This window comes from Acomys minous (genome assembly GCF_964271855.1).
Source record: "Acomys minous genome assembly, chromosome: 12".
Lineage (NCBI taxonomy): Eukaryota > Metazoa > Chordata > Mammalia > Rodentia > Muridae > Acomys > Acomys minous.
Window position 1 is genome coordinate 11,647,089 of NC_140493.1, and position 26,749 is coordinate 11,673,837.

At 39.0% G+C, this 26,749-nt stretch overlaps 1 protein-coding gene across 1 annotated transcript in view; it reads left to right on the forward strand.

Annotated features, from left to right (window-relative positions):
* Nucleotides 1-26,749, forward strand: part of SLC2A13 (solute carrier family 2 member 13) — a 289,570-nt gene that overhangs the window by 130,192 nt on the left and 132,629 nt on the right. Inside the window, exon 4 of the mRNA XM_084748255.1 lies at nt 21,343-21,451. Coding sequence (XP_084604381.1) covers nt 21,343-21,451 — 109 coding nt within the window. The remainder of the gene's footprint in view (nt 1-21,342; nt 21,452-26,749) is intronic.

Below are 26,749 nucleotides of genomic sequence, written 5' to 3' on the forward strand. Positions count from 1 at the left end.
CAGACAGACAGATGATGGGAGCAGGCACATCTAGTAGACTTCCCCAGCGATGATGTTTAGTGATACTCTTTAACACATGACATTTTCCCTTAGTTGTACAAATCATTATGTAATTTGACCATGCCCTATGAAGCAATTTTGTGGTATTTAGATTTAGATTCACAGTGGATTGGTATTTCAAAAGTTTAGAAGAGATCCCCAGGGGATACCCACATAGAGGAGATAGACAGCACCTGGGCCCTGGAGCATTCCACAGTTTGGAGGCCAAGAAAGAAAGCACATCCTTAGTGGAGACTGATCAGAGGCAGCTGTTGATTCAGAAATAAGCAGTGAAAAGTACTTCTGGAAGCTGGTGGTAGGAAGGAAAAAAAAAAGAGATGAAGAATGGGAGGAGAGAGATTGAGATTGAGGTGGAGGAAGGGAAAGTGAGGCCGGAGAGACCCAGAGAACAAAGGCATTGCCAGTCCTAGTATTGCTCTTTGCTTAGGTAACACAGCAAACTTCTAATCAATGTATTTGCCAAGTGATAGTCTTAGGAAATCTTGACAAGAGCCATTTGTATCAATTTCTGGGCACAAAAGTCTGCTTAGACTTGCAAGAGCTCAGACAGTGATGGAAACAAAAGGCACTTTGACTTTTAGGTGGATTTTCTGTGACCTGCCATAGGAACAGTGGGTATATGAACTAGATAAAGAGCAATGTGGAGTTTTGAAAGTTGACTTAACAGCTTTATTTTTACTGTGAGTGGAAATAATCTCCCCTCTCCCTCCCTCCCACATACATCTCTCTCTTCCTCCTCCCTTAAAGATTATGTGCTAAGCAAAAGGTCCAGTGGATATGAGGAGGTGACCTTGGTGTGGAGGGATAGTTAAGGATCAGTGTTTTCCATAGACATAAAGAGACAGGACCCAGATCCAGACTGCAAGAGGCTGACTCGTAGCAGTTGGAGTGCAGAGCATATGGTCATGAATTCGGGGACTTGGTGTACAAACAACCTCCGAGGATGCTTGCATTTAAGGCTATCCCAAGAAAAGAATCCAGCTAGAGGCCCTAAAATGGAGCAAAGAAATGTTAGAGAAGAAACAAAATTACATAAGACAAACAAAGGGGCGAACATTTTCAAAAAGAACGAGTCAAAGGTTAAGAAATGCAGAGAGAGACAAAAGAGTGGCTCCTTCCTCATTGGCATTAGAAATTAGAATTTACTTCATAGCAACGGTTCTCAACAGAACTGTTGGGATGTTAAGTGGCAGAATCTGGGACTTATATATCGCTCCGTCAGGAAGTTGGTAGAACTGAGGCTGATAAGGAAACTCAGAAGGACAGAAAGAGGAATGATCACACACATGGCCATAGGAGAGGAGGTGGGGACCCTGATGGGCAGCGTCCCAGAGGCTCCGAGAGGAAAGAGTCTTTCCTTTCCCTGGGTCATGTGGGTGGATGAAGAATAGAGGATGTTACAAGGCTTTACACCATCTGGCTTCAAAAGTGCTTAAGCTATTGAAGTTGTGCACAAAAAAAACGGGGAGGTAGTTTTGGTTAGGAATCCCTCTAAGTCATGGCTCTTTAGGTCCAAATACCATGATGAGAAATAATGTTTCTGAGGTCATGAGGGAGCCTTGTGTGATGGCTGCTCTTTGTTATGGCCTTGACTACATCTGGAGTGAACTAAAATCCAAGTGACTTGGGCACACCTGTGAGGGATTCTTTTCTCTTAATTACATTATTTGAAGCAGGAAGATCCGCTTTTAATCTAGGTCTTTTGAGGTGGGGAGATGCGCCTTTACTCTGGGCCACACCTTGTGCTGGCAGCTTATATAAAGGACGTGGATGAAGGGAGCTTTCACTCATTGCCCCCTTGCTCTGATTCTCGCTGGCAAGTCAGTTCCTTCGCTGACATTAGAGCTCACTGCTTAGGGAGTGCGGCGTATACTGCAGACTATCTGAGACATCCAGCCTCAACAACCGAACAGCTACTGGATTCTTGGACCTTCCGTTGGTAGACAGCCATTGTTGACTAGCTGGACCACAGCCTGGAAGCTGTTCCAGCGAGTCCTCCTAATACATATTCTATAAGTTCTGTTCTTCTAGAGAACCTTAATTAATAGAAATTTTTGGTACCAGAAGTAGTTCTAGAACAACAAAACTATCAGATTTTTTTTCTAGTATCTATACCAGGTTTCTCAGTTACTGAACTCTCCTAAAAGCTTAGTACTGACAGCCAACAATGCAAGCTGTTTTACAAACTTTAGAATACAAATGCATTTGGTGGTCCTGATTTACTAATTATGAGAGGCAATGGTCTTGGTGACTCTGTGTATAAAACTTTTGATAGTTGATAGAGAAATAAGGAAAAAGATGATGCTGGTTGGTTGCTCCTAGCATCTCTGGGGAACTGGATAAAGGAAAAGAATGCAGTCCATGATAAAATTAACCAACTTTTACCATCTCTGAGTGTAGTGAATGGGAGAAGGACAAAAATGAATCCAGTGATAAAGTTGACCAGTTCCACATATGCATAAACAGTCTAAAGGATTCTAAAGTGTGCCCTGTAAGAGAATTGTCTCTTCAGCAGCCAGAGTTCAAGTTACAGAAAATGAAACAGAGACTCTCACTATATGACTGGCTGGATTAGTAAGAAAATTCAACTCCTAGCGTCACAGGGTCTTGACAGTTAAAAGGCATTAAGTGGTAAAGAGAATGGGACCCTTGGGATAAAGATATGTGGAAAGACCCTACTGAGGCCGAGAACTTTTTTTTTTATTAATTATTTTATTTTATTTTATTTTGGCTTTTCAAGACAGGGTTTCTCTGTAGCTTTGGCCATCCTGGACTCTGTAGACCAGGCTGGCCTTAAACTCAGAGATCCACCTGCCTCTGCCTCCTCAGTGCCCCGACTGCTCCTGGCTTGAGGCTGAGAGCTTTGATCTCTCAGATTTTCAAGGGTTTATTTCACCTGAGGCAATAGTATCTCCACCTTCAGCAAAACACATACTTCCACCCCAACTCCCTGAAGTATTGCCTTTTCCACTTTTGAGTGAGGAAATGAATCCCTCAGTGCCTGCTAAGTCAGCAGTGACTTTCTCTGAAGGAGATGGCAGGTAAGATAAAGGGGAATGCGGAACATGTAACACATAAGGAGGTGCACTGCACTACTAACAAGCTTAGTAAGTTTGCTAATTCATTCAAGCAGAAGTCAGGGGGAGGAGCACGTAGACAGATCTCTCCAAATGCGGGAAGGATGTGAAGATGGTTGGATCCCATGTAAATGCTCATCAAGAGTTGACGTCAGCAGAGGAAGAGTTCAGTGATCAAGCAGATAGGATGACCCATTCTGTGGGTAATCAGCCCTCCTATCATTGCCCAGTAGGCCCATGAACAAAGTGGCCATGGTGTCAACGATGAGCTTATGCACTCAACATGGATGACCTGACAGCTGCTGCTGAGTGCCGAATCTGCCAACAGCCGACAGAGGCCAACACTGAGCTCCAGATATGGCCCCATTCGTCGGGATGACAAGGTTGACTACATTGGACCATTCCCTCCATGGAAAGGACAGTACTTTGGCCTTACTAGAATAGATATTTATTCTGGCTTTGGATTTTCCTTTCCTGCATGTAATGCAGACTGAAGAACTACTGTATTCTTGAACCTTCCATTGATAGGTAGTCACTGTGGACTAGCTGGACCACAGCCTGTAAGCTATTCTAATAAATCCTCTTTCTCTATCTATATCTGTATCTGTCTATATCTGTCTATATTTATCTACCTATATATCACCTATATCTGCCTATCATCTATCTAGATATCATTCATATATAGGTAGACAGACAGACAGACTCGTTCTGTAAATTTTATTCCTCTTAGGAACCCTGACCAATGCACCTTGTGCACACTAAATGTTATTTTTTTTATTTTATTTTATTAGAACTAATTTTGATTCCTTGGTCTTTGCAACACTATGCAACTCCTTCTGATGTCATTTTACTCAGTTCCTTCCCTCCTTGAATTGAAAAGCCAAATAGACATACAACAATAAAATGAATGGGCTTTTACCAGTGATCTAAATAGAATATTTATGAACAGTGCTTTTTAGGAAAGTGCTAGAAAAATTGCTCATCACTATTTTCCTAAAACATTTATAGTAACTTGATGAATAATGAATAGGAATTATTTAGAACATCCACGCTTTGTATGCTTCTAAAAAACATGTCTGTTTCATATAAGAATCCATGTATTTTAATATATATATCGCTAAGAATTTCATTCAATGGGCGTGGAATCCTGGTGTTCTAAAGGAACTTAGAGGACAGATGTTTTGGATATAAGAGGGTACTTGGATAGTCACCGCTTTTCTTCTTTATAAATTTTATAGTCAAATAATGATAAGAAGCTAGATCATGAGCTAGACTCAGTTATAGCGTATTTAACTTGTGAACAAATAGGATAGTAAAGTGAATAACTTATTAATCTCTGGTAATATATAGCTATTACACATCTCATGTGCGCACACACACATCCATTACAAGGATTTAATCAATGAAAATATTTAAATTTTATTTTGTTATGTACTTTACAGTGGTTAGATTGAATTTTTTACAGATCATAATAAGATTTAACATTCAGAAAAAGCGAGCACTTCTGAGTGGAAACTCCAGTTTTAGTCAGTATTTTAAATAGACACATCCTGACTCCCTTCACAGATTGCCATTGGCCATATGGTAACTGCAGACATGCCTCAAAATAAAACTGCCATATGTAGATTTTAAAAGTACTGACCTCATCCCTAGAGAGCCATATTTATCTAGAACAACGCAAACCATATCAAGTAAAATTATGTTTTATGCCGTGCATGGGAGATTAAAATAAAATTCCTAATGAGAAACAATTAGCTAAAAATACAAAGGAAATAGAGTTGGATGCCCACAGACATTTAAAGTAAAGGCATCTGGTAGAATAGCTTTGCAAATCTTACTCATCTTTGTATACAGTACAGTGACATAGCAAAGTAGATATGAGGTAGCCTGTGCTATGCCATCAAAGTGGACTTAGTGGGAAAGTTGAAGGGGTAATCAATAGTAATAGTCTCCACTAAGGCTCTACCAGTTTGATTTTGTTTTCTTTGAGCATTTAGACATGTGGGCTTGTGTTTATGAGTTGAAATGTGTCTTTAAAAACTGCACAGAATTGTAGCAATTCAAAAGAAATGTATCTGTGGCTTCGGAGGTGCTTTGTTTTTCTCACCAAAGTAAGAAGAATGGGGTTCCAATGTCCAGTTCTGCACGTAATAAGATTCTGTATTGGTGACCACTGTAGTAACTACACCGTCCGTATCCCTGTGTGTGTATATGTACAGAATACATATGCACATGCTTTTCATATTTATATGTATGCACATATGTATATATAGTCATATAGAAGAAAAGGGAAGATTTTTTTAAAGACCCTCATTGTAAATAAGCAAGCCCTGCTATCTATGAGATTGTGCTGTTCCAGCAGATCAGTTTAAATCCAAGATCAGTTTTAGTCTGGGTACTGAAAGGTTACTCCATTTGCCCAAAATTAACAACACTGAATGTTCTCTGAGAATGTTTGCTTTCTTTCCTGCCGTTTCCTGTGGAAGTGCTTATTTGCTCTGTGAAGAAATTTCATACGCAATGACACATCCTAAATCTTTTGTATGATCCTGAAGGATATGAGTTTCCCCTGGCCAAGAGCTCTGAGCATTGCCCTTGTAGTAAAAAAGGCTGCTGAAATTTCTCACAATTCTTTACATTGCCTAGAGTCAACCTAAACCTTGTATTTTTTACAAAACACGGAGCCTCGCTGATGTTTGTCATTAGGTAGAGTTTGTCAGAATCTATATTTTAAAATTAAATTTTGATGGGTAAGTTATAAAAATTGCTTTATTCTCATGTAGAATCTCAAGGTTTTTTTTTAATGTTGGAATATATTCACAGTGACCAGACTCTTCCACCTCGTATGGTTATCTCTGTACTTTTCAGCTTTGCAAAATATTAACAAGATGAGTCTTTAACTAGGTAAGCCTAGTTATATCTCCAGGAAAAATGATCAGTCCTTTATGTTAAAAATAGCATCATTATAAAAATTGAAGCTAATACACTAGCTTATTGATGTAAGAAAACTGCATTTCCTTATTGATTTATATGAAGAGTTCCCTCAGGAGAGGGACTGCTTTAACCAAGTGCTTCTGGCCATAAAATGTTTGGAGGGGAGATACGGTGAGGTGGAGAGGGGTCACCTCAGATAGCAGAGATCTTAGCTTTAAGAAAGGAAGTGTTCTACTGATAAAAAAAAAAAAATACCAGCAACTATTGAGCTGCAAGTTTTTGGTGATGTGTGTGTAGGTGAAGGACTGGGGTACACAGCAGGGTAAAATCTACCAAATCTGAACTAGCTCTATTAGTGGGAAGACCTTAAATTTGCTTTCCAGCTTTTGCCGCTATAAACTCCATGGTGGTCATTTTAATTTGGTGTGTAAAATCTATTATGTGAACCTGGGCTATAAGCAATGACAGCTAAACACTTTGGGCCCAAATGTGCCTGTTCCGTTGCCTCAATCCTAGGGCTGGCACCAGACTCACAGCTCATACAGTGGCTTCTCTCGGTGACTTTGATCAGAAGCAAGGCTGTCTGTGATATCCACATGCCCCCAAGCCTAGTGCTAGGCATCAATCAGACAGCCTGAGGCAGCTTAGCCACTCACATCCGATACACAAACAAGAAAAGAAATCCATGTTATCCAGATCACATCACAAAAGCAGGAATACCGTGAAAGGACAAGACAGTATGACACCCCCTTACCCTAGTCACCAGTCCTATAAAAATGCTACCTTCTGAGGCTTAACTAGGTAATCTCAGGACACAGAATTTAAAAGAGCAACCATATGTTTGATCAAAGCATATAAGGAAATTTAAAGAAAACATGAACAAATAGCTCAATGAACTTTAAAAAAAAAAAAAAAGCAAATTCCTGAGTGATATCCTTCTTGAGTTTAAACCTATTAATAACTTCAGGGTACCAAAATATGTCTATATTGCATTAATGGGAAACAGTAAAGCGTTTTCTCTTTGGAGTATTTTTACTACAAGCAAATCCAGATTTAAACTCCCCGCTCCTGTTCCTGTGCCTCTCATTGTCGGCAATCTGTTTGTTGCGTAAGTCTCAATCTGTCTGAAGTCTGTCTTGTGACTCTGTCCCTTTATCTGTGTGCCCATGTCCCTGTGTGTCTGCATGTCCTTAACAAAGGCCATTTGCTCTGTTTTTATTTAACAGCACAGAAAAACACCACATGGGGAACAAATGAGGGATACTTTGACAGAAGCTCTCATGGGGTTTTACAAGAGATTAACATGCTACTGACTGAAACTGACACAGCAAACAAATAGATGCTACCCAGTACTGTCCAAGTGCTGCTTCCACCATTCATGGTAAATATTTGTTCTATAATATTCCTTTCACCAAATGACTACCATAACACACATGCGCACATGCTCACACACACACACACACACACACACACACACACACACACACACATACAGACATTTTTGTGGGTAAAGGGCATGGAAGAATATATAAGTTAAGATTACAATTATGTGTTAGCTTAGGTTTTTAAAAGGTGGTTACATGGGAAATCCAAGACAAGGAAGGTTCATTGCCGCGCTGTTGTCTTAAAGGCAGGTTAAGCAGATGGGCTCAGTACGTAGTAGGTTAACAGGCTTAAGTCTTATGTAATCTCCAGGTATATTATTAACTATGGCTGTGTGGGCTAACATAGGTTTCTGGTCTCTTAGAATGTATGAGATATTTTCATAATAATGTATCCCCACAATATCCAACAAAAGACGGTCATGTGGCTGAATGAAATGATGAAGGCAAATCAGGATTCGGAAGCACGGTTCAGTAAAAAGAGAAAATGCTGAACCGAATTCAGGATGAGGTGGAGATATAATTGAAATCACTGAGTAAAATTCAATTAGAAAACTCAAGGAAAACCTTATAGGTAGGATGAGTTAAGTAGAAAATAGAATATCAGGACTTCAAAATAAAATAAAAGAATTGGACCACTCAAGCAAATAATATAAAAAAATACTTTTAAGAACACAAGAAAGGGATATATAGGAAATGGGACACACCATGAAAAGGCCAAATCTTTGCACTGTAGCCATGGAAGGAGAAGGATCCAAAGCTAGTGGTATAGACCTGAACTTCAGCAGGATCATAGAAGAAATGTCCCCAAGGTAAAGGAAGACACTCCCACAGAGATACAGGACTACATAGAACATCAAGTGGACAGGGGTGAAAAGAAACTCCCCATAGCATGCAGTTACAGCTCTACATTTGTGGAACAAGAAGAGGTCATTGAAAGCTCTAAATGAAAATGCACGAGTCTCATTTATATGCGGGAAAACCCATTAAAGTAACATCTAATTTCTCAGTGGAAACTTTAAAATATAGAACAGCAGGGGGCAATGCACCTCAAGTTCTAAGACCACACAGATGCCAAACTAGACCACTGTACCCAGCAAAACTATTGGCCATATTTGAAAGAGAAAGAAAAACCTTCAAGGATATAAACAGGCCCAAACAATTCATGTCTGCCTTCCCAATAGAGACTGCTAGAAGCCGTACTTGAGGCTGAGGAGAGGAATAAGCCTGTCCAAGAGGCTATAGGGAAAAACAAACAAACAAACAAGACAAATGCCATAATTACTGAAACACAAAATAGGGCTGAAAACACACACACAACTAAGGAAAGGACAAAAATAATGCACACCTTTCAATAATAACTCTAAATACTAGTAGGCTCATTTCCTTATGGTGTGCAGGCATAACACTATATATGTAATAAAAAAATTTTTTTTTAAAAAGACAGGAATTTGAATAAAGAAACAAAATGCATCTTTCTTTCGTCTTCAGGAAACTCATCTTACCTTCAAAGAAAGCAGCACATGAAAATGGAAGGAAATGGTAGGATAAAGCATTCCAAGCCAATGGAACCAGAAAACAATCAGATGTTGCTGTGCTAAAATCTGACAAAATAGATGTGAAACTAGAATTAATTAGAAAAAACAAAGAATGGCACCCAATTTCAGTGTTATCAAAGGAACAACCAAGAAGATATTACTATTGTAAAAATACATGCATCAAATTCTGTCACACCCAGTTTCATAAAAGGCTTACTACTGAACTTAATGACTCAGATTACATTCTCAACTCCAGTAATAATGTTTCCAGTAGACAGAAAAAAAAAATTAAAAGAGAAACTTCAAAATTAAATGACATTATACATCAAATGGTCTTAGCAGGAATTGGCAAACAATTCTACCTCATAAACATTCTCTTCAGGAGCCCAAGGAAACCTTTCTTAAGTAGAATGCCTACTATGACACAGAATAAGTCTTCACGTATTAAAAAAAAAAAAAACCTAACAACAATCCAATAAAGTTTAAAATCTCCACTAATTACATAAACTCATAGAGACAACAACACATTAACCGAATGATTAATGGGTTAAAGAAGAAAGAAAAAATTTAAATCCTGTAATTAAATAACAACTAAAAACACAACAAAAAATGTAGATACATTAAAAGCAGCCTTAAAAGGAATTTCAGTTCTAATTACTTATATTTTAAGAAACAGAAAGGGTAAAAATAAAGGACTTAATGATGCATCTCAAGAATATTTAAAAACAAGAACAATCTAAATCCACATCTAGTAAAAAATAAAAATAAATCCACACCCAGTAGACAAAAAAGAATAATAAAAATCAGAGTGTAAGTTAATTAAATAGAAAAAAATTACAAAGAATCAACAAATACAGGAGCTGGGGTTTTTTTTGTTTGTTTGTTGGTTGGTTGGTTGGTTTTTTCGAGACAGGGTTTCTCTATGTAGCCTTGACTGTCCTGGACTCACTTTGTTGACCAGGCTGGCCTCGAACTCACAGCGATCTGCCTGTCTCTGCCTCCCGAGTGCTGGTATTAAAGGCGTGCGTCACTGCTCCCAGCTCCAGGAGCTGTTTTTTTAAGACAAAAAGTAAGATTGAATGACTGTTGGCCCACCTACCCAAAAGAAAGAAAGAGCCTGGCTTGTGATTTTGAAACTTTAAAGACCATCCCCAGTGACGTACTTCCTACAAGGCCACACCTACTCCAATAAGGCCACACCTCCTAATAGTGTCATTCCCTTTGGGCCAAACATTCCAACGCGTGAGTCTATGGAGGCCATTCCTTTTCAAACCCCCACACCAAGCAAAACTTCCTGTCATCCCATGGGAGAAAGAATTTTTTCCCTGATTAAAAACAGATTTAAAAGAGTTATGTCCACAAACTAGTTCTGCATAGGATACTAGAAAGAATGCTTAAGGGTGAAGAGAAATTTGATCTGTTTTTTGCCGCCTCCAAGAAATAATACCCCTCACCATCAATGATAGCCACCACATGGAGATTAAAGAATGGAAAAAGACACTCCAAGCAAATGGGGCAAAGAAACAAGCAGGTGTAGCGATCATAATATCTGGAAAAATAGACTCAAACCAAAACTAACCAGAAGAGCTAAGGGAAGGATAGCCCATGCTTGTTAATTGAATAGCTCACCAGGAAGATAACAATTCTAAACACTCATGCACCAAACGCAGGAGCACCCAGTTTCATAAAAGAAGTACCATTAGATCTAAAAAGCACTTATCAGACAAAAATTAATCAGAGATACTCTGGAGTTAAATAACACTGTAAATCAGAGGTACCTAACAGAAATCCACAGAATCTCTCCCTCAAATATAAATAAATAAAAAGTAAAGAAGAAGAAGAAGAAGAAGAAGAAGAAGAAGAAGAAGAAGAAGAAGAAGAAGAAGAAGAAGAAAAACTGCTAACGAATACACTTTTTATCTCAGCAAGCCATGGAAGCTGTTTAAAAATTGACCACATACTAGGACAAAGTAAGTCTCAACAAATTAGGGAAACTGAAATAACATCTTTTCTCCTCTCCAACCACAATGGAACGAAGATGGTTGTCAAGAACAGTGGAAGTACAAGAATGCACACAAAGCCACGGAAGGTCAACAGCACTCGAGGGCATGGACATCGAGGCAGGGGAGAAATCAAGGATTTAGGAATGTCTCTAGAATGTGGGTGCAAAGTCACGGAAGGTCAACAGCACGCGAGGGCGTGGACATTGAGGCAGGGGAGAAATCAAGGATTTAGGAATGTCTCTAGAATGTGGGGTGCAAAGTCACAGAAGGCGAATAGCACACTAAGGCATGGACATCGAGGCAGGGGAGAAATCAAGAGGAAATTAGATATAGCCCTAGAATGTGAGGAGCAAATGAAATCCTAGTTGAATGTATGTTATTGAAATGAGCAGCAGGGCCAGGTAAAGGATCTCAGCGCCTCATAGCCATGGGAATGCCAAAGCCTTCACCTGGTCCAAGGACAAATGTTTGCCAGCATGTGCATAAACTGTGACAGTTTCTTCCTCCCAGGTGACTGTAACTTGAGATGCTGTCCTATGGAGGCCCTCTATAGGGATTAGCTAAGTCACTGTCTTCTCCCTAACGCTGTGTGTAATAAACATGCTGAGTTTTCAGCTTGCTGTTGCTGTATCTCTGTCGAAACATATTGCCTACTTGATTCCAGCTTTCCTCTGTGTGTGTGTGTGTGTGTGTGTGTGTGTGTGTGTGTGTGTGTGTGTGTGTGTATGTTCTTTCTACATTCCCTCTTGGCCCTGTTAGGTCAATCCCCGCACCTTGTAGATTGTGACACTAGAATTGAAATTTCATGAAAACACAGCATATTATGGTCTGTGGGATATGATGAAGTTGGTTATTAGAGGAAAACTTGTAGCACATACACTAAGTTTGTAGTAATCACGTCATATTGTTCCAGAAGGCCTTGAAAGAAATAAGAACAAAACACGCACAAAAAAGGATAGAAAAAAATAATTTTTTAAAAAATCGTTAAGTTGGAATGAACTAGAAGTAAAAAAAAAATTTCAATGAATTAATGAAACAAAGAATTGGTTCTTTGAAAAGAATAATAAAATCAACAAGGCTTTACCCAAAGTAACCAAGATAAAGAGAGAAATTCAGCTTTGTTAATTCTCTGGCCTGTCATGAACTGAGCAGATGGCAGGCCCACACTTTCCTTGCATGCCCCCTGGGCTCAACCAGAGAGATGGTCACATGCTGTTCATGTACTAGCCAGCCAGTTAGGGGCTGTTGAAGCCTCTCTGTTCTTTTGTTAGCTGCTGACCCTGACTGACTGCCAGCATTTATTCATCCACTGACGTCCTAAGGGCTGTTACAATAACAGGCTCTCTTTGTTCACACATCTACATGTAGAGGGAATATCTTGTGTATTGTGTGGATGTAGCACCTGCCAATAATATATCTGACGGCCAATATCATAGGCAGCAAAGAGAAAGTGGAGCATCCGGGAGGCAGAAAGAATTTTGGGATAGGGCCAGGTGTGTAAGATTTCAGCCAGCACAATGTGAGGAAGACGGAGGCGTGCTCCCTGTGCTTAGGTGACCGGCCACGTGGCAGAAAGTAGAAGAGTATAAATGGGTTATTTTAAGTTATGAGCTAGTCAGAGAAGAGCCTAGCTGTATGGCCTAGGTATTTGTGTAGTATCTAATTAGTTTCATGAGTTGTTATTCTGGGAACTGGATGTGGCAGGAAAAAAAAAACTATCTGCTACCTTTACATGATTAGCTTTACTATGGTAGAGAGTTCCATTGGTACAATCACCAAGAAGGAGCTACCATCTTTTCATGGTTACTTCATATTTAGGCACTTGTGTATGGAGTCTCAAGTGGTCTCTTAGGTAGAAATGCCTTGTTAGCAGCCATCCTTACTTCCAAGTTGGCCTGTTACAGTTAGACTCATTCGAAGCAAGACTATATGAAAAGACAATAGTGTGCTCTGAGGGATCAGTTTCCCTACTGTAACTAGCCTATTACCTTGTCCTTTTTCTGGTCTAGACTGCTTGGCTGTCTGATACCCACTTCAGGCTTCTCTGCTTTTCATTACTGCTGCTCCTGGCCTCACAACTTTACCCCTAGCTTTACTTTTCACCCTAAAATCTGTTCACTGTAATATATATGAGCTCTATTAATCCCTCTGATGAGGGGAGAAAGACTACCAGCCCAAATTATCATGGCCAAATAGACTAAAGCAAGCAAAATTAATTAAAGGAAGCTTTTTTAAAAATTCATGTATATGGAGTGTCTCTTCCTAAAGGTGAGGCTGAAGAGATCAGTCTTGGATATGGAAAAGATAAGGGTTTTGTAGTTCAGGCATAAGAGGTTTCCAAATGGGGGATTCAGCCGGCAAATGGGCAGAACAGAGCATAACAAGTTGGTCATAACGACACGGTGGCAAGGTAGTCATAACAAGGTAGTCATAACAAGGCAGTCATAGCAATGTAGTCATAGCAAGGTGAGCATAACAAAGTAGTTATAATGAGGCAGTCACAACAAGGTACGCCTAACAAAGTAGTCATCACAACAGGTGACCATGATAACATTTTGAAACAAAGACATGATTGCCATTTCCTGGAACAAGTGTTTACAGAACCATTTGTAGTTAAGGTTACAGATGGGGCATAGCCCAGTCCTTGAGAAACAGATTTAGTTATAGACAGGAATGAATTGAATTTGCCTTTGCTATAAGATGGCTTCCAAGCCTAAGATGGAGGCAGGTTGGTTTATGTGTGGTTTTCACTGTGACTCTTTTCTCTTACTGCCTACTAACATCCAGCCCTTGTACCATTACCTACTCTATTTTCAGAGTTAGGCCTTTTAAGGGAGAGATAAGAGAATGCCCCAAAATCCATACATAGAATCAAGTCTTGTTTTCTAAGATATAAAACTCTACCACCACCTGCAGTGTGGAAAATTAGAATGACTTCATTTTAGTGATAATCTTTATTTTTTATTTTGTGTTGAATGACTAACACTGATGTGTTTTTGAAAAGTAGTCACTGGGAGAGTTTTTCTGGGGATAAATGAAAAAAAAAATGTCTATTCATTTCAGTTAGAGCACCAATAACTGGCCAAAATAATTCCACCCAAATCTAGCCTAGTGCAATAAATATATTAGAATTATTTATGGGGCTGGAGAGATGGCTCAGTGGTTAAGAGTGCTGCCTGCTCTTTCAAAAGTCTTGAGTTCAATTCCCAGCCACCACATGGTGGCTTACAACCATCTGTAATGTGATCTGGCCTACAGGTGTACATGCAGGAAGAACACTCAATACTTAACAATAGAATTATTTATAAGAGTATGTAAAAGAATTTAGGTTGGAATCATAGATGACTCAAAGGCAGCTGCATCATCAAAAAGCCCACATTACTACAAGTGATGGCTCACAAAAATCTGCATCCCTGGAGTTTGAAGGTAGTGGAGATTTCTTACTCTGCTGCTGTCACTATTTAGACAACATTAGAGATGCTGTGTGAATTTTGTAGTCATCAGGAGCATCCTGAGCCTTCTAAAGTTGTTTAATTTATTACATCTATTTATTTTGCATGTGTGCTTGTGTGCACAGGTGTGGGTGCATGGGTGTGTGTGCACTGTGTGGGTACACACACGCTGAAGCCTGAGGTGGAATCAGAGGCCAACATTCAGGAGTCTCAGTCAGTTCTCTGCTTCTGCAGTGTGGGTCCTGGGGAATGAACTGGGGGCCACCAGGCTTGGTATTTAACAGCACGTTCCTTCACTGGATGGGCCACCTAGCCAGTCTTCCTTGTTAACTTCCTTCACCAATTTCTAGAGTTTTATGAGCTGCTCTCCTCCCTCCAGGAGAGAATGTTTCCTTTGGAAGAAACAACAGCACAACAGTAGGAGGCCATGTTGGTTTCCTGCTGTCTTGCAGAACTGAGGTGAGCCCAGTACCTCACCCATGCAAGGGACTCCTCTTCCACAGAGCTGTGCTGGGTGCCCTGAATCCATGGCATTTCTTTCCTCTTCCTTTTCTCCTTGCTCTCTTCTTCTTCTTCTTCTTCTTCTTCTTCTTCTTCTTCTTCTTCTTCTTCTTCTTCTTCTTTTCTTTTCTTCTTTGCTAGAGGCAATAGAAGAGTTGGGGAAAGACTTGGGGCAGGGAAAGAACCGCATTTGACTCAGTTTTATGTCTGGTCCTGAGTATTTTCAGAATAATGATGGGTTTTTGGTTTTTTTCTGAGAACCATGTGGATAGAAAACAACATTCTTTAAGGTGTTTTATTTCAAAACACTCTGTGCTTTTGTGGCACTCTTACATATGGAATTAAGTAGGACAGTTGCATTTTTTATGTATTCCACCCCACTACAAGATAATAGAACATCTTGTTACTTTTATTTGTGGAACCGTCTTATGTAAAGTTCAGTATGCAGTGATCGCAGTTGTTGAATTTGCAAGTTAAGATCCTCAATAATGTTTATTTGTTAAGCAATTTAATCTTTGAAACAAAACAAACATTGTTCAAATGTCCAGATAAAATTCCGAATATGAGTATGGAGTTTTTAAAACTAAAATAGTTTTGTACAGAAACATAGTTTACTTATCTCAAAATATTCTATTTGTATAGAGATATAAGAATACTTGCAGGGTTGTTCTTTTTTTTTTTTTTTTTTTTTTTTTTTTTTTTTTTTTGGTTTTTTGAGACAAGGTTTCTCTGTGTAGCCTTGGCTGTCCTAGACTCGCTTTGTAGACCAGGCTGGCCTCGAACTCACAGCGATCCGCCTGCTCTGCAGGGTTGTTCTTGTTTTGTTTTAGTTTGGTTTTAGAAGGCAGCACCAATGCTGTCTGAAATATATCTGTGAAATAAGTTGAATTGATTGTTTATAGGGTGTAGTGCAAATATTATTAATTTAGCATTTATTTTTTATTTTATAATTTATTAGCATTTTATTTAGGAGCATTGTGTTAAGTACAAGATAAATGTTATTATTTTTATTTTATTGTTTTTTTAATAGTTCTTGGAATTGAACTTAGGACATCTTAACATGTGAGGCAAGCACTTTACCAATAAGCTGTGTGTCTGCCTTTATTAGTCATTTTTATTTTATTTTGAGATCAGGTCTTATTTTCTATAGCCTTATGTTATACTTGTTTTTCATACTCATGAAATTATTTTATTTATTTTTGTGATACTTTAGAAGTGGGGTTATTTATTTACTGACAAACACAGGAAACATGTACTTTTTAAATCTTATTTTATTTTTGACACAGGATCTTTTCTATAATTGAGTCCTTAAACTCACTGTTATCCTGTCTTGGATTACTAAATTTGAGGATTATACATGCAGGGCACTGCACCAGTTAACCCTCAACAAGTGGCTGACGATGTTGTACTTCGTCCTAGAGAATTTTTACTAGAGAACTAAAAGAAATAATTACATAAGGTTTGAATTAGGTGTATATGTACATCTTACCTTTAATTATTGGCAGACAGACAGACAGACACACACACACACACACTCCTGTGAAATAGCAGTTGTCACGTAGGCGGTGCATGGAATTCTCAGAAGGTGGACCCATCACATAAATACTGAATAACTAAGGTGGTTCCAGCTCTCCTCTTCCCTGACTGAAGAAATTGCACTGTTTGACACTGCCATGGCTCTATGCAATTAACAAGTGTAAGTCAAATATAGTCTTATTTCCTAAAATATAGCATCATTTTTTAAAAATTGGACAAGTTTTTAAAAAAACACTTTATTTTATTACTAAGGAGGATAGTTTCTGAAAATAGTATCAAAATACTACCAGGTGAAAATATCTGTCCTTGACTTTGACATGAACTCTGGTGCCCCCTATTTGACCGCTCCCCCTTAGTGGGGAGTCCTGGTGGCACTCAAAGAAAGAATAAACAGGCTACCAAGATGAGATTTGATAGCCTCTGACCATATAGTGGGGGAGGAGGTCCCCCCTCGATCATAGACCTAGGGGAGGGGAGTAGGGCGGATGTGGGAGGGAGGGAGGAAAGGGAGGATACAAGTGATGGAATAACAAATAAGATATAATCTGAATAAATTATTTAAATTTAAAAAGAAAATATCTTTACATTTAAAATTGCTTGTTTTACATATTCTTAACATTAAAGCTGGGAAAATTCCTCATTTAAGAGTAATGCTTTCTTTGCTCTAGAATGGTTTTCTGGAGAAGGAGTTCTCAATACATCCTTTCCTCAATAGGTTATCAGTGTCCCGTGGCTGTTAAAAAATTCTGAAGTTTTACATATGAAAATTACTAAGGTGGAGAATAAATTTATGGCCATGTCATTTATCTAGATGCTCTTGACTGAGAAAGTATTTTAAACTTCAGAATGAGTTCTTAATAGTAATAATATAAGTTTCTTGGAAAAAAGTATTTCAACAGTAGTAAGCCTTGTCATTATCTGTTCTCACAAGTATAAAAAAATTTTACCCTCAATAATAGTGTGTAGATTGACACAGAGATTGCATTTGGGCCCTAATTTAGAGTGATTGATTCACTTGCAAGCGTGCACTTATAGACAACTGGCCCATTACCGCATCTTGGCAAATTGATTGCTTTGCAGGATTTCAAAATGTATTGGCATAAATGGCAGACTGTGAAGGAATGATTGCACCACATGGGTTGGATTTATCAATAGCAGCAGCATATTATGCCGAATTGAGTGTGTGCCAGGTACCAGCTTGTAATGACAAACATCGTCTGCTCCTGTCAAGGAGGACAGCATGGGTGCACTCAAGACTCAGTGGTGCCTGTAATGGACCACAACATTGTTTACCAGCCTGGAATGTGCTCAGGTCTCTCCATCCACAAGTTCTCAGCAACACTCTCTGCCTGGAGGTTTTGTGGGGTTTTCCCTCTCTCCTTTCCTTTCTTTCTCATATTCATTAAGCAAATAGTTATTGACTATTGTCTATATACCTGATCCTGGACTAAGTTCAGGAATAAGTAAAATTATAAAACAGAGGCAAAATCTGAACCAAACACCTGTGAAAGCCAATATGGATAAGAAATAAGAAACATAACTTACAAAAAAAAAAAAAAAGAATGCTTGTACTGAGGGTCAAGCTGTGTGCGTGCGTGTGTGTGTGTGTGTGTGTGTGTGTGTGTGTGTGTGTATGTACATGTGTGTTTATGTTTATATGTGTTCATGTGTGTAGGTATGTGATTATGTATGTATGTGTGCGTAGTGTGTGTCTGTGTGTAAGTGTGAGTGTGCCAGTGTGTGTGTGTGTGTGTGTGTGTGTGTGTGTGTGTGTGTGTGTGTGGTTCTATGTCTTTGTAAGTATGATATATGCCATATGTGTGACTGCCCATAGAGGCCAGAAGAGGATGTTGGATTCCATAGAGCTGCTTATCACGGGTATTGGGAACTAAGCTCAGATTCTATGCAGCAAGTGTTTTGACCACTGTGCAATCTTCTAGCCCTCCAAATGCCTTAATAAATTATTTTTCTTTTTTAATAGATTTATTTATTTACTATTATGTATACAATATTCTGCCTGCATGTATACCTGCAGGCCAGAAGAGGGTGTCAGATCACATTATAGATGGTTGTGAGCCACCATGTGGTTGCTGGGAATTGAACTCAGGACCTCTGGAAGAGCAGTCAGTGCTTTTAATCTCTGAGCCATCTCTCCAGCCCAATAAATTACTTTTCTATAACTTATAGGTCCCACTACTCAGGCCCTCTATGAACTTCAAAGGTTTCATGTTTTGGAGAATTAGTCTATTGTTTTAAAATGATGTATTTGATGCCATAACATTATTCCTGATTCTGTCTTAATCTCTTACTGGCTGTTTTGAGTGCAGTTCTTACATTTTTCCTGTATATTAATGAGTCTCTAGTGGTTGCTGTGACAAATTCCCCAACAGTTGGTTGCTTATAATGTGTATTACAACCTGCTAGTGACTAATGTCAAGGAATTAAAGCTGACTTAGAGACACGGGACCAGGGCTGTCTGGGCGAGGCTGCTGCACAGTGAGGGTATAACAGACATGTAAGCTCTTATTCCAAGACAGCCCAGGATTCAAAGCAGACACAGAGAAACAGTGAAGACATACAGAGTGTTTACCAGGATCACCAGATCTGCTTAGCATACAGAAGATCTCAAGGCTGATGGACAGCTGTTTGCGTAGTGCTCTTGAGGTCCCTGTGCCTCGTTGCTTGGCACAGGAGAGGAGGAGACATTTGCCCATTTCATTTCCTGGGAGAGTAGAGACAGTCATTTCAAGGGGGCAAACAAATTCTAAGGGAACAGGGCTCACACAGATGGATACCTAGTAAAGTCGATTATATGCAGGCTACAAAGGTTGAAATTTTGAGCGGGTAAGACAGCTCATGGGGTAAAGACCTGACACCAAGCCTGAAGCTAACAACTTGAGTTTAATCTCTAGAACCTGCATGGTAGACAGAGAGAACCAGCTACTGCCAATAGTTCTCTGGCCTCCACATGCATGCCATAGCATGCAGGTCCAGACATATGCAAAAGCATGCATGCATACATACATACATACATACATACATGCATACATACGATTCAAATTTTATTTTCAGAAGTAGAAATTTGTTTTCTCACAGCTCTGGTGAATACAAGTTGCAAATGCCTTTGATTGGGTTGAAATGAAGGCATCCTTAGCCCTGTTCTCCCTCCACAGGTTGTAGGAGCCCGTCTGTTCCTTGATTTTCCCACTTTGGTGGCAGCCAGTGTTTCAAAGTCTGTTTCTGGGTCAGGCTGGTGCCTGGCATTTGTCCCTGTCTTGAGCTCTGCGCCTTCTGAGAGCTCCCCACTGCAGACAGGACAGGTAACCTAGTGTGATCTCACTCTGTCCTCACTTGTTGGTCATTTGAGGGCTGAGCTCAGGGCTTGAGTGAGTCGATGTCAGTTTTATATATGGCATACACTTGGCCTATGTTTGAAATGAGTGTCATTTTATTGAGCTTTGGGTGACCATCAGTGCTTCTTTGGGCTGGTTTGTGATGTCTTAACATTGATAGAAGTATATTCGATGTGTCGCAGTTTATGATTTTAATCATACTCTTGAGGAGGCAGGATAGTCTTAGCCCCATAGCATTCAGCTCTAGTTAGTGCTCTGGCTCCACGTCCCATATTAATGTGTATTATTGAGATGACACACATCCTTTGCCATTTCTGCAAACTAAATATGTGACTCTCAGAACATTCCTGAAGTAGTGCAATTTACTTGGAGTTTGTCTCTCGAGGGTTTGCTGATGAAGGCTGACATCCAGGGCGAGGGCTTGAGTTAAGCATCCTGGGAATCACAGGCCATCTCCTTTAAGAGCAGGGAAGTTCTAGATCCTGTGAGTGGTCTCTAGCCCAGCAAGGATGTCATATACAACATCTGTTAGTGTTTAGCTGGCAGTCTGAAGCAAGCCCTTCAGAGAGTAGGAACTATGCTCTGACACAGGCCAGTTACCTTGCTAGAGGCCTCAGCAATTTTGATACTACAGATGCCCTGATCTGATATAGGCTTTTTGAAATCCCGTTTATATTTTACTACATTTGCCTATTTGTGAGTGAGTGAGTGTGTGTGTGTGTGTGTGTGTGTGTGTGTATGCTCACACATGATTGGTTGTGCATACCTGTGTCTGGGTGCTTGTGGATGTCAGAAGGCACAGTGCAGGCATTACTTATTCCTTTTGTCATGTGGGTCCCCAGGATGGAACTTGTGTCATCAGGCTTGTAGACAAGTGCCTTTACCAGTTAAGGCATCTCACTAGCTTCTGATTTATATTTTAAAATGATCACTGAATGCCTCTTCAGAACCCACTCAGTTTTTGAACACCTCTATACATGTGTGTATGTATGCACAATAAACATTTTTATTACATTTTGATAATACTCAGTATATCCATAACCAGAATTGGTAACAAGCCTAAATTCCTGGATGTCAACAGAAGAGAGATGGATGAATTTTGTTTCTTATTTTTTTAATAGGTGCTATTTCATGTAGTTGTTTTTGCCAGTTACTTTGTAAACGGTCCCACATGGATGCGTGTTAAGTCATATTTAATTATGGAGAAAGTGGAAAAGCAAAAGGCACAACTAATAATTGTAACTGGAAAGAATTCAAGCAAGAATAATGTGAGACAGATTCAGTTATGTGAGTCTAAATAGTACCCATGGCTTGCCATCATCAGAATTCTCTGCTGTTCCTTTTGAAATTACAACTATAAAAAAAAACTGCTGGTTTTAGAAGTAATACATTGTTCCAAGACTTATGTAAAAGTTTAAGTACCCAATGATATTAACGCCACAGAGATTTTGCTATGAGAGCTACAAGTAACAACTGGGTCTTTCTCTCTCTCTTTTGTAAAAACAGCTGGACCTATAATCTGCAGAATGCTGAGTTACCCCCCAACTCGCCGAGCGTTAGTTGTGGGATGTGGCTTACAGATGTTCCAGCAGCTGTCGGGCATCAACACTATCATGTACGTATTCCTGTTGGCTTTCTCTTGAAAGGACTGGGAAGGGAGTATTTCAGAGGAAAGGAAAAAAAAAATCTCTCAGGGAAATGTCACTATTAAATGCAGAGGAGTCTCCTTTGAGGATGTTTTACTATAGTTAAAAACCCACCACCACTTGGAGTCTTTTTTTTTTTTTTTTTTTTTTTTGAGGTGGTTTTGTGTTTGGTATATTATTGTTACTATATGTTTCACTTGATTTTTAATTATGGAACCTGACTTTTTTTTAAGAGTCCAAGCTAATATTTTAAACTTTATTTATTATACGGAGTCACACAGAACATTTTTATGCAATTGTGTCATGATGATGTTGGAGCACATTCTTTCAACAGATCCACTAAGTGCCCTTCCTGACCATTTTCCCTTGTTTTCCAGACAACTGTGTGCCTTCTTTCATTTCATCTGTATATATTTGATTTTAGGTACATATATAAAACTTAGGACTCACAAATGGGAAAATAATGTGATATTTGTCTTTCTGAGAGTCACTTAATATGATAATCTCTGTTTATATCCATTTTCCTGCAAGCATTATAATCTTATGGCTGAACAGATTCCACCGTGTATATGAATGATGCTTGCTTTCATCCCTTCCTCTGTGGACAGACATAGCTGTTGTGCACACTGCAATGCAGGAAACATGGTTGTGAAGTATCTGTGTGATGCACTGACTTACAGTTTGGGAGGAATGCTGTGGTTAGGTTATATGGCAGATTTCAGAGAAACCTTCATGCTGACATCTGTGATGGCTGAAGTAGCATGCATTTCTCCCAGCTCTGTGCAAGGGTTTTCTTGTTACTTTTGTTTTCTTGATGCCTGCCTTTCCAATTCCTCTAGCTAGTGACGTTGAGCCTCCTTTTCTGTGTGTTGGCCATTTGTATTTCACCTCTTGAGACTCTCTGTTCATTTCAGTATGCCATGTAATGCCTGGTTGGTTTGTGTTTCTTTAGTTGTTTTAGTTCATTGTATATGGTAGATGCCAGGTTTTTGTTTGTTTGTTTGTTTGTTTGTTTGTAAGATATACAATCAGCAAAGTTTTCTTCAATTCTGTATGTTTTCTCTGACACTAACTCAGTTTCCTTTGCTGTATAGAAGCTTTTTAACATCAGCAGGTCACATTTGTCTCCTGTAGGTCTTTTAGTTTGTTTTCGAGCAGCTGGTGCTTGCCTATGCAGATACTTTCAAGTATTTCCCATACTTTTTGCTCTAGCAGTTTACAGAGAAATGATGGTGTGATTTCTGTCCTTGGGTCTATTTGTATGACACGCCATTTATTTACTTGAGTATGTTGAACCATTCGTGTATCTCTGGGATGAAACTGACTTGATTATGGTAAAATTTTTGAAGTGTGCTAGAATGCTTTTTTGTATTATATTCGTTATTTTTTGAATCTATATTAATCAGGACAATTGTTCTGTACTTTTCTTGTTTTTCTGTTGTGTCTTATTCTGGATTTGGCACTGGGGTAATATTGAATTTGTAGAAGGTGTTTAGTGTGTTATTTTCCCTTATATTTCATAGAATAAATGGCTTTTGAGTATTTGTTGCCAATTCTTTACAGATCCGGTTGAATTTAGCAGTGGACTTATTTTAGTTGGGAGACTTCTCTTATTCTTCAGTCTTGTTATTTTGAGATCTTATTAAATTCTTTATGTTGTGACAATTTAATTTTGGTATATCTAGAAACACATCATTTTCAATCTAATGAAATATACTTTTAGAATATATACTAATGATTTTATGAATTTTATTGGATCTGTTGTAATGTTTCTCTTTAAAGTCCTATGTGAATTTAGATTTTCTGATTCTTTTGATCATTTGACTATTTTTGACCTTGTTTATGTTATCGAAGAACCAACTTTTTTTTCTAGTTGATTCCTATATTGTGTTTAATTTTCTAGTTCATTAATTTCTGACATCATCTAATTTGGGCTTGGGGTTGTTCTTGTTTCTTAAATTCAGAGTATATATTGTAAATTAATTTATCTAATATTTCTGATTTTTAATAATCATTTAATAATAATAATAATAATAAAAATAATAATAATAATAATTTCTGATTTTTATAGCTATGAACGTCCATCTTATTACTGTTCTTATTTCCACCCATAAGGTTTAGAATGTTGTGTTTCATTTTCACTCAATTCTAGGGATTTTCGAGTATCTATTAATTTCTCTGATCATTGGTTAGCTGGTATTTTTCATTCTCCAACTTTGTACATGTTCTGCTGTTTCTCTTGTTCACTTATAGCTTCATTCCATCACAATGTAAGGTATAATATAAGACATTATTTCAGCTTTCCTGTGTACCTTAAAAACATTCTCGATTCCATGGTGTGTCCATTGTTCAACTTTTTAAATTATTTTATGTATATAAATGTTTTGCCTGTATGTTTTTCTGTGCACTACTTATGTTCATAGTGCCCTCGCAGGCCGTAAGAGTGTGTCAAATCCCCTGAAACTGCTGTTACAGATGATTATGACCCACCATATGCGTGCTGGAAATCAAACCTGTGTTCCAAGGAGACCAGCCCGTGCTCTTAACTGCTGAGCTATCTCTGTTACAGCAGGGGTAGGCCCTCTATGCAAATGTCACACTATCTAGCTTAAAACAATGACCCCTTCGAAAATAGTAACTCTTGAAAGATGAAAAAGAGATGGATAATATGGTGCATGCTCGGATATTAGTAGGAGAGATTAAGAGGGGGAAGCAATACGGTGCAGACCAGGCTATTAGTCACAGATAAGAGTGGAAAGGAAGTAGGTATTAGATCAGCTGATAAAAAAAAGTCAGTGGGGGGAGTGGGGGAGTAGCTGGGAAGACAAGGCTGGGCTACTATCTGCAAATTTTTCAGAATAAGAATTAAAAGAGAAAAGTAAGAGCTAGTGACAAGAGGGAGAACATATGAATTGTGCGTAGTCATAGTAGAAAGTGCATACTAATAAACTGGGTGAAGAAACATCAGAGCTGTAGCCAAGCACAGCTGTGTAATGCTGGCAGCGACTGCTGGAAAGCTTGCTTCTATCTTTTCAAGGCTCTGCATTAGCATGCAGTATAAAGCATCAGTAAATAGATTTATTAGGACCAGGATATAAAGGAGAAAGAGATCATTTGGGGACACAGAGTGGCAAAAAAGGGACTCCACTTCCAACTTTCACCATATATGAGTTGAGGTATAAGTGGAGTGAAGTTTCAGACCCTTCGGAGTGCTTCATTCGAACCCCTACCCAGATCTAGCCAATGGACAGGATGTTCTCCACAGTTGAGTGGAGAGTGGGGACTGACTTTCACACGAACTCTGGGGCCCCGTATTTGACCACGTCTCCTGGATGGGGAGGCCTGGCGGCACTCAGAGGAAGGATAGCAGGCTACCAAGAAGAGACTTGATACCCTATGAGCATAGACAGGAGGAGGAGGAGGTCCCCCTCAGTCACAGTCATAGGGGTGGGGAGTAAGGGGAAAGCAGGAGGGAGGGAGGAACGGGAGGATACAAGCAATGGGATAACAATTGGGATGTAAATATAATTATTTGGGACCTGTGCATCCTGTCACAGTCTCTGTGAGCCCATACATCCATCACTCCTGTTGTGTTGGGAAGATACTGTTTTTCTTGGACTCATCTGTCACCTGGGTTATTACAATCCTCCTGCCTCCTCTAACATATAGATCTCTGAGTGTTGAGGGACTTCCTAGGTTTTGTTATTGGTGTGTGTGTGTGTGTGTGTGTGTGTGTGTGTGTGTGTGTGTGTGTGTGTTGTTTCATTTGGTTTGTTTTTCTTTTTCTTTTTTTTTTTTTTTTGCTTTTTGGTGGGTTGTTTGTTTGTTTGTTTGTTGAGACAAAGGGAGAGCTCATGAAGTTTAGTGGGGAGGATCTGGAAAAAATTAGGAGAGGGGAAACATACTCAAAACATATTGTATGATAAGAATTTTAAGTAGAAAAAACAGAACAGTTTGGGCATAAGTGGTCATATAGGCCAATAGGAATACACAATAAACACTCACATAAATTTAGAAGACTCCGTCACATCTCAATAGAGTAATCTCATAGACAAAGAATAAAATCATGTTTTCTGAGACAAAGATCTTGAAAAGTCATATCCTGGAAGTTTTTCCCTCAGCGACTTACTGAAGTTAATCCCTGGAAAAAGAGGAACTTTGTACAGTAAAATTTAATAAAACTAGTTCTGAGACTAATGATATTATCCTTGAAAGTTACTTAATATGGTTAAGTTTTTAGTAATAATGTGAGATGAATGCAATGGTTAAAATACTATTCCATAGTAAAGATTAGTGGGGCTGACATAAAGGCTCAGTAGGTAGAAGCACCAGTTTGCAGAGCCAACCTGGTGCCCTTAGTTTGATGCCAGGGACCTGTGTAAAGGCGGAAGGAGAAAATCAGTGCCACCATACTGCCCACCACAACACACACTTTTGCATACATGTGCCCTCCCACCCAGATTAAATTACCTCCCACTGCACAACTTGTAATTTAAAAAAAAAATTAAAACAAAGATTAGGATCCAGGGTCCTATTGATTGCAACCACAGTCTCTGTGAATTTGACATTAATCATCTACACCTGTCAGACTACAACCTCATAGCTGTAATTTTGGTCTTCCTTTCTGCCAGTTACTTTTCCTTTTCCTTGCCTTTCTGACCCTCTGAAGGCCCATGCGGTGCCTGCTGTCTGGGTTTGCTGTGTATTTACTACTACAATCTGCTGTCATTCTGTGACACATCTTCCTTCCTCGGTGCAGCAAGGCAAGCAGCAAGCTTGCAAAGGATGCAGAGGTCAAAACAGCCCTGGATGAGCAAGCTAGGTGATTCCATCATCCCTCTATATTCACTATTTCTATAAATATCTGAAATATCTGTGTATTAAACTTGACAGGTTTAGTAGCACAGGAAATAAAGGAGTGTGTTCCATTTTTTTCTTTTTTCTTTTTTCTTTTTTTTTTTTTTTTTTTTTTTTTTTTTTTTGTAGTTCTTTTAAATAGGAATCACAGAGCCAGTTCTAATTGATGGGTTGTGGCTTATGCCAGTGTGCTTTGAAACGCTAGATGAAATGACTTGTCTTCACGCATTTGCAATGTCTGGTGTAAATTGTACTGACTAGAGTTTTCAATCTTTAATTAAGCATTCATTTTTTTTCTAACTCCGTCGTCTTCTCTTAGAGATCAAGGATTATTACTGTCCTGGTACTCCCTATGACTCATGGTTGTCATTAGTCTGCTTTGGTCACCATTAACTATACATGATAAACGG